This window comes from Bos indicus, chromosome 10 (assembly GCF_029378745.1).
Source record: "Bos indicus isolate NIAB-ARS_2022 breed Sahiwal x Tharparkar chromosome 10, NIAB-ARS_B.indTharparkar_mat_pri_1.0, whole genome shotgun sequence".
Taxonomy (NCBI): Eukaryota; Metazoa; Chordata; class Mammalia; order Artiodactyla; family Bovidae; genus Bos; species Bos indicus.
This window is the reverse complement of record NC_091769.1, coordinates 20,837,020-20,844,767: the sequence shown is the minus strand read 5'-3', so window position 1 is coordinate 20,844,767 and position 7,748 is coordinate 20,837,020. Positions and strand designations below refer to the sequence as shown.

The 7,748-nt window shown below is 49.4% G+C and overlaps 1 protein-coding gene across 3 annotated transcripts; it reads right to left on the bottom strand.

The window, feature by feature from the left end:
* Nucleotides 1–72: 72 nt before the first annotated feature.
* TM9SF1 (transmembrane 9 superfamily member 1) lies at nucleotides 73–5,241 on the bottom strand. 3 transcript variants are annotated; one of them, XM_019968284.2, is made up of 6 exons: nucleotides 5,111–5,241; nucleotides 4,216–4,592; nucleotides 2,856–3,477; nucleotides 2,393–2,578; nucleotides 1,214–1,487; nucleotides 73–648 (listed from the first exon to the last, which is right to left on the bottom strand). In XM_019968284.2, the coding sequence occupies exons 2-6, from the start codon at nucleotides 4,558–4,560 to the stop codon at nucleotides 255–257; spliced, it is 1,821 nt and encodes a 606-aa protein (XP_019823843.1). In that variant the 5' UTR covers nucleotides 4,561–4,592; nucleotides 5,111–5,241; the 3' UTR covers nucleotides 73–254. The 3 variants fall into 3 exon arrangements, with proteins under 3 accessions (XP_019823843.1, XP_019823841.1, XP_019823842.1); XM_019968282.2 differs by lacking the exon at nucleotides 5,111–5,241 and adding an exon at nucleotides 4,879–5,037; XM_019968283.2 differs by lacking the exon at nucleotides 5,111–5,241 and adding an exon at nucleotides 4,879–5,035 and having other exon boundaries at nucleotides 4,216–4,577.
* Nucleotides 5,242–7,748: the final 2,507 nt, after the last annotated feature.

The following is a 7,748-nucleotide window of genomic DNA, read 5'->3' as shown; positions in this document are numbered from 1 at the left end:
ATAAATTTTATTTTGGTATTGTAAAAAGAAAAATCAGGCCCAAAACTAAACGCAACTTAAAAAATTCAAATATATACTCCTTATAATAATAGAGATTTATAATTTCCAGGCCCTCTGGTGAAGGGAGACCCAAAGGGCAAAGGGGAAGGCAACAAAACCACCACACAAGTCAGTCACTCAATCGAAGAGATGTTGGTATGAATGGGGGGGCAGCATGAAGAAAGGGAAAGAGCAATAGTTTTGCCACCCAAAACTCAGTCCATCTTGAGGTTAACATAGATATAACGGATGAACTTTAGGGAAGAAAAAAAGGAGATGGTGCCCAGCATGAGGAAGAAGACGTATCCAGTTAGTAAGGAGTAGCCAAAGAACTCTACTGTCTGTACCGTCCCTGACATGTTGGAGCGACGGGCATAATAGAAAACTGAGTAGAGGAAGATGAAGAGCCCAGTGGAGCCAACACTCAGCACAGATCGCCACCACCAGCGGTAATCCTCTCCAGACAACTGGAAGTAGGTGAGTGCGATGGAGATGCAAGCCCCCACACTCAACAGGATGGCGAAGACGAAGAAGAGGATGCCGTACAAAGTGTACTGCTCCCGACCCCATACTGTGGCAAAGATGTAGTACAGCTCCACAGAGATGGCACTGTCAAGAGAAGAGATGGTAGACAGCAGTTAAAGGACTGTGTGCATTGCCAGCGCAGCGGCCAGGCCAAATCCAGCCACCACCCTTCCGTGTTACCGGGTCACTATGGAAAGTGGGCCCTCGCCTCTTCCTGCCCTGGAGTTCCTGGCTTGATGGGGATTGTTTTTAACCTATGATTAGCTGCTTTCGTTTCAAGAACATCTTTGGTAGGTTGAGAGCAGAGATTTTGTCTGTTCTGTTTTGCACTGTATTTGCCTGGCATGAAAAGGTACTCAACAAATTGAGTAATCAAAAGGGTTTTAAGCCCCACATGGTGTCACTAAGGTCAGAAACTAGGAAGACAGTGAAAGGACCAATGTCTCTGGAGAGCTTTTCAAATTAAGACACCCTCATACTTGAAATGATTCTCCTGCTTGGAGAAAGGAGGAACCACTTAGTGATCTCTTAATGGTACAGCTGAACCTGGGACCATCACTGACATTGGGTTAGGGTACTGGTGAGTAGGGAAGGGGAAAGTTAAGGTCAGGATCCTGAGAGTGATGGCCACAGAATAAAGGGAGGATACCTGAAAGGTAGGAAGCCACCAACAGTCATGTGGACGAGCGTAGACTTGTACCAGGGCTGGGGCGGGATTTCCCGGGCGATGTTCTTGGTGCGACAAGGTGCATCAAAGGGGCTAGCGTTGTTCTTCCCGAAGATGCCTCCAATGACAGTGAGGGGAAAGCCCACCAGCAGCCAAACCGTTAGAAGCAGAAGGATGGTAGTGGCTGGCAGAGCCTGTGTTGAACCATTGGCCCAATGCACGGAGTTCACCACACTCCACGTCAGGAAGAAAGGCACTGCAGGGATGGGCCCCCAGAGGGAGGGTCAGCACTAGGAGCTACATCCCTGGGAGCACCAATCAGACTGGACCTAAAGGGGTGAGGAGTGAAACATCCTGCTCCCAGGCTGACTCCACCCTTTTCATGTCTTGTTCTTTGTTCCCTGGCTTACCAACACTCCCTCCACTACCCATTATCATTAAGGATCAAGGCAAGCCCGTTACATAATGATCTACAAATGACAAATCCACCTGCCTCCAAGGACTTGTCCTGCCATAGCACTGGCTGACTCCTAGTATGAGACATTCCTTTGAATTAAGGCCCTGTTTTCAGAAAGCTTTGGTTCAAATGTAAATGTGATGGAACAAAAATCAGACACTTGATTTGGAAACACAAAAGGTTCAGAATGCAAATTACTGTCTTTGAAAGGACAAGCTGGCTTGAAAGGCTGGAGTGGGGTAGCCCACTTCCAAATTTAAAAAGCTTCGGGAAAAAGAAAGGGAGTATCAAAAGATAAATTAAAAAATGTTATTTCAGTGGAATGGTTGAGAATACAGGCTCTAGAATTTGCCTAGTTATGAAACCTGCTTTTTAGAAGTATAATCTCAGGCAAGTTACCCAACCAGCCTTAAGCTGAAGTTCCTCATCTGTAAAATGGGAACAAGAGTACCAACTTCATAAAGTCAGTAATGAGGATTAAATGAGATGAAGGCATGTCAAGTGCTTATCATGCTGCTTAGAACATTTTAAGGGCTTAATCATTTTTAACTATGGAAAAAAATGCATTTTTGTTTTTTGAATAGTTTTTTTAGTGTTTCTTTTGCCTATTTTCATTCCCTTAAAGCCTTACTTGGACTCTATCTCAGGTTCCACAATGTGTTCTAAGTTCCTAAATTGGCCCACCAGGAAACAGGCAGTCATACCAGAGAAGAGACTGGTGGTGAGAATGATGTTCCACACCCAGCGCTCGCCTCCAATCTGCCGGTAGAAGTGGCTGGACACGTAGCCAGAGATGCAGCAAGTCAGGGCATACAACAAGATGGCTGCTGAATTAATAGCCCCATGACGGTGCACGTTGAACATGCCCAACAGCGCCATGACAATAATGCCTGCAGGGTGGTAGTGGAAAGCCTGTGTTAGATCTCATTTATCCCACTTCAGAGGGATCAGCCAGCCCCCTTTCTCCCAGACCCAGGGCTTCCAATATCCCCCAGTTCTGTTGTCCAGAAAACCCACAACAGAATATATGCATCCTCGCTAGAGCCATCCCACCCCTTAGGTCTGCCCCTCAACTTGAACAGAAAAGATCTGATCTTTTTTCTGAACAAACCACCTACTTAGTGCTACCCCTTGAAAGAAATCCCTGATTAACTGTTATCACCTCACCAGTGCCAAGGGCCAGGAACTGGGCACCCACACCAAGCACAGCACAGAGCAGACCACGGTATGGAGGGAAGCGGAAGACATCTGTATGGATAATTTTCCAGCCATTGTCACTTTGGTCAAAGTCATCACCAGAACCTGCAGAGGTTGTCTCTTCATCTAAGTTGTACCGAGCCAGGTCATTTCGAAGCACACGCATGAGAATAACAGCCACAAAACCCACCAGTAAAAACACAAGCACCATGGAATTGATGATGGACAACCAATGGATTTCCAGTGTTCGGGGAAAGAAACCACCATCATCACCACGGCGCCTGTCACTCCGACGCTCAACTGATGTCTCAGACCAGCGCACACTGTAGGTGTGGGTGAGGCCTAGAAACTCATCAGGCCGTAGCCCATCTAAACTGTGGGGCTTGACGTCCCGCACTGAGACATTGGCAAATATAATTCGATCTCCATGGAATTCTAGATGGAAGTCCAAATGGGTCCAGAGTCCTATCTTGTGGCTGTGAGGCAGGAAGCCACTCTCCTCCATGTAGCCCACAAAGCCACGGATTGGCAAGTCGTCCACCACAAATTCAAAGTAATATAGTTCCTCAATGGCCTGGCGTAGCTGTTCCACCTACAGAGAGCAAGTCAGGAGTCAGACAAGGCCTCCCCAAGCAATGGATTAGAGCAGGATTTCAGCCTCAGCACTAATGACATTTTGGGCTAGATGATTCTTTGTTGTTGGGGGGCTACGCATTGTAAGATGCTCCATCCCTGGCTTCTCACTAAATGTCAGCAGCAGCCCCCAATCCCGACAATCAAAAATATCTCCAGACATTGCCAAATGTCCCTTGAGAGACAAAAACCCTCTGCTGAGAGCCACGGGATCAGACCCTAGTATGTTGTGATTCTCCTAAATGAACAAGTATCATTTGTCAGGATGAAGGCCTTAGAAGGAGAGGGAGAAGGTGTAGGAAGGCCTAGAGTAGACCAAGGGAAAATGCCCTAAGATAGGAATCGCTGAAGAAAACAGCATGACAGGCAAAACAGAGTGTAAAGGAGCCAGTTAACATAGCTGAGAGGTAGGAATGGAAAAAAATGACTACGTAGGAGTTGGGACCTTATGATCAACAGAGAAGCTTCGAGTCAGGAGCCCTGGGCTCTCATATCAACTCTGCAATCCACCATCTATGTAGTCTCGAAAAAAGTTACTTCTGAGCAAGGATGTTTCTGTATCAACCAACTGTCCTGCCTGTCACATAAAGTTGTAGTTAGAATCAAATCAGATCATTTCCATAAAGGTGCTTTGAAAACCATAAACTCAAGGTCCTGGGAGGGTGGGCTGAGTCCCAGTCACTGTGGAGAGGCTGACCTGTGCGGAACTGAGCTGCATGTGGCACAGAACTCTCTTCTCCACATTCTCCCGAAAGCGGATCTCGTACAGAGACTCTGCCATTCGGTCCCCATCCAGCACTTCGCCCAGGCTGAGGCTTTTGTGGCGTATCTTCTCAGGGCAACAGACTGGAAGCTGATAGTAGTGGTAAGTCTCCTGAGGATTATGGTAAGGTCCCACTTTGTTGACATACAGAATGACGGGGTCGCCGGCCTTGTAGTGTGTCACACCTTCCACCCCCGGCTCACGGCCTGTGAGCAGCAGCAGCAGCAGGAGCGGCCACCACCGGCAGCTCCAACTTCGAGGGTGCCCTAGGACTGTCATCCTTAAGGCAGCGGAACCTGTTCGAGGGAGTCCTGCAGTTATGGGAACCAGGGATCAAATGACGCCCCAGGTCAGGTTCTTCGAACTGAAGCCGATGGCTCCAATTCCTCCCCCTGGCCTTTCCTCCCATCCCTTGGGAGACCACCACCCCCCGTCCCCACCGCCACACCACACCAAGTCTCTCTAGCCCCAACATTAAGTTCCGCCTCTGCTCTTGTAGTCCTCTGAACCTGGGGTCCCCCCTCCAGCAGCCATCCTGCCTGGGACCTCCCCGCGAGCCCCAGCCCATTTCCATGGCAACGCCACGCGGCCCCGCACCTCCGGCACCTTCCCGCTGTAGCCCCGGGGTGCTCTCCGCGCGGGAAGGGCTGGCCGAGGAGGCCTCTGCGGCCCCGTAGCCGCTCTTGCGCTCCAGCCGGGGTCTCCCCCAAAGCGGCGCGCTAGCGGGGGGCCTGGAGAGGACTTGACGACCGACCTCCACGGGGCTGGCCGCCGCGGTGCCTGATCACAGCGGCTGCGGCCGCACCGCAAAACATCGCGCTCGGCTCACCTCAGTGCTGCCGGAGGAACTTTCTACGGCTGGAGGCTCGGCCCACCTCTGCAGACCCAGCGACTCTCCGCTAGTGCGTCGCCCGGCGCGGGGCCCTCCCGGCAATCGAAAGGGCAGCTCGGGACACGTCAATCTTACCCCTTCCGCCTTCGCCCGCAGGGACCTCAGCCCCGCGGAAAACTCCTTTCCTGGAGCTTGGAGGGAGCCACGCCCCCCGGCTGAAGCCGATGCTACGCGATCCTGTTTGCACTGGAGGGGTTGCGGTTGAGACCTCGCTAAGAGGACACAAACACCTTTTTTTGGATAAGAGTCGCCGACAGTCCGTCCCCTCTCGGGAAGTTTGGGATTGGACGCCTAAGAGCAGTGCCCGCCGCGCGCACCGAGTGACCGTCCGGATCCCGGGGGCGGCTAGCCCACGCCTAGTGGATGCCCGAAGCGTTTGCCGGCTGAACCAACGGGACTCGCCGCCGAGTGCTTAGGCCGAGTCCCGAGAGGTGGTTCAAGGTTCCCACCGAGGACGAGGATGAGGCTTTGGGCGTTGCTGTGCTAGGACAGCGAGGACACAGCCCGTACAACGGCCCTGGAGTCGGATCTCACCTCACGGCTGCTCTGCCAACAGTCATAAATGGCCTCTCGCCAAAAACCAAATACGTAAATAAAAGTATCTTTCCGAGGCTGTACTGGAGGCCTCCTTGACTGTATAGTGACCGTCCTGTGTCCGACGATAGGCAGGCCTGGGCCAGGTCTGGTGCAGAAGCAGGCAAAGAGATCGGGTTTTTTACCCCGTGAGTTGGGCAGCCTGATGCTTATTATTAATTGCAGGTAAAGCATCTTAACATGCCTTGATCGCTGTTTTTATTTTTATTTACCTGTGTGTATGTGTTTGTTGTAGTTTAGTCGCTCAGTCGTGTATGACTCTTTGCGAACCCATGACTGCAGCACTCCAGGCTTCCCTGTCCTTCACCGTCTACCGGAGCTTACTCAAACTCATGTCCATTGAGTCAGTGATGCCATCCAACCATCTCATCCTCTGTCAGCCCCTTCTCCTCCTGCCTTCAATCTTTCCCAGCATCAAGGTCTTTTCTAATGAGTTAGCCCTTCTCATCAGGTGGCCAAAGTATTGGAGCTTCAGCTTCAGCATCAGTCCTTCCAATGAGTATCAGGATTGATATTCCTCAGGATTGACTGGCTTGATCTCCTTGCAACCCAAGGGACTCTAAAGAGTCTTCTCCAACACCACAGTTCAAAAGCATCAATTCTTAGGCACTCAGCCTTCTTTATAGTCCAACTCTCACATCCATACATGACCACTGGAAAAACCATAGCTTTGACTAGACGGGCCTTTGTTAGCAAACTAATGTCTCTGCTTTTTAATACGCTGTCTAGGTTGGTCATAACTTTTCTTCCAAGGAGCAAGCATCTTTTAATTTCATAGCTGCAGTCACCATCTGCAGTGATTTTGGAGCCAAAGAAAATAAAGTCTGTCACTGTTCCATTGTTTCCCCATCTATTTGCCATGAAGTGATGGGACCAGATGCCATGATCTTAGTTTTCTGAATGTTGAGTTTTAAGCCAGCTTTTTCACTCTCTTCTTTCACCTTCATCAAGAGGCTCTTTAGTTCCTCTTTGCTTTCTGCCATAAGGGTGGTGTCATCTGCATATCTGAAGCTATTGATATTTCTCCCGGCAATCTTGAATCCAGCTTGTGTTTCATCCAGCCCGGCATTTCGCATGAAGTACTCTGCATATAAGGTAAATAAGCAGGGTGACAATATACAGCCTTGATGTACTCCTTTCCCAGTTTGGAACCAGTCTGTTGTTCCATGTCCAGTTCTAACTTGCTTCTGACCTACATACAGGCTTCTTAGGAGGCAGGTAAGGTGGTCTGGTATCCCCATCTCTTGAAGAATTTTCCACAGTTTGTTGTGATGCACAGTCAGAGGCTTTAGAGTAGTCAATGAAGCAAGAAGTAGATGTTCTTCTGGAATTCTCTTGCTTTTTCTATGATCCAGCAGATGTTGGCAATTTGATCTCTGGTTCCTCTGCCTTTTCTAAATTCAGCTTGAACATCTGGAAGTTCTTGGTATGTGTTTGAGCATCTTTTTAATTTTGTATTGCAGATTATTCTGGAAAAGTTTATTCTGTCAAGGGGATCTGTCATTAGGGAAGTTCCTATGGAGATCAGACCTAGGGTCGGTGACTTTGGTCACTTGGGAACAACTTAAGGTTCCTTTTACTGGAGTAAATAAAGTGGAAAGTGTTAAGTAACTTCTGGCTTGAGAAGTCCTTCATTTACTCCCTCCCTCCCTGCAGGAGGAGGTGAGGTTCCAGGATGTAGGGGTTCAGATTTTTAGACAGTGAGTTTTGTAACTAGAAAAGTAACTTAGAGTGGCTTTGGAATAATCTTTTATGTGACAACCCTCTGGTCTCTAAACCTGGGCCTCTTTCACAGTTAACAGTCACTCCCTCCTCCCCCCCAGTAAGATCAGTGCCACCAGGATTCCTCTGCTTTTCTCTCGAGTATCTTCCAAATTGCTTTCCATGCTGCCTTGGTGCTGGCCCTATCCCCTCAAGTAAGTTGACAGCCACCTTGCTTCTCTCTTGGTCATCTCTCCCCTTGTATCTATTTTCCACACTG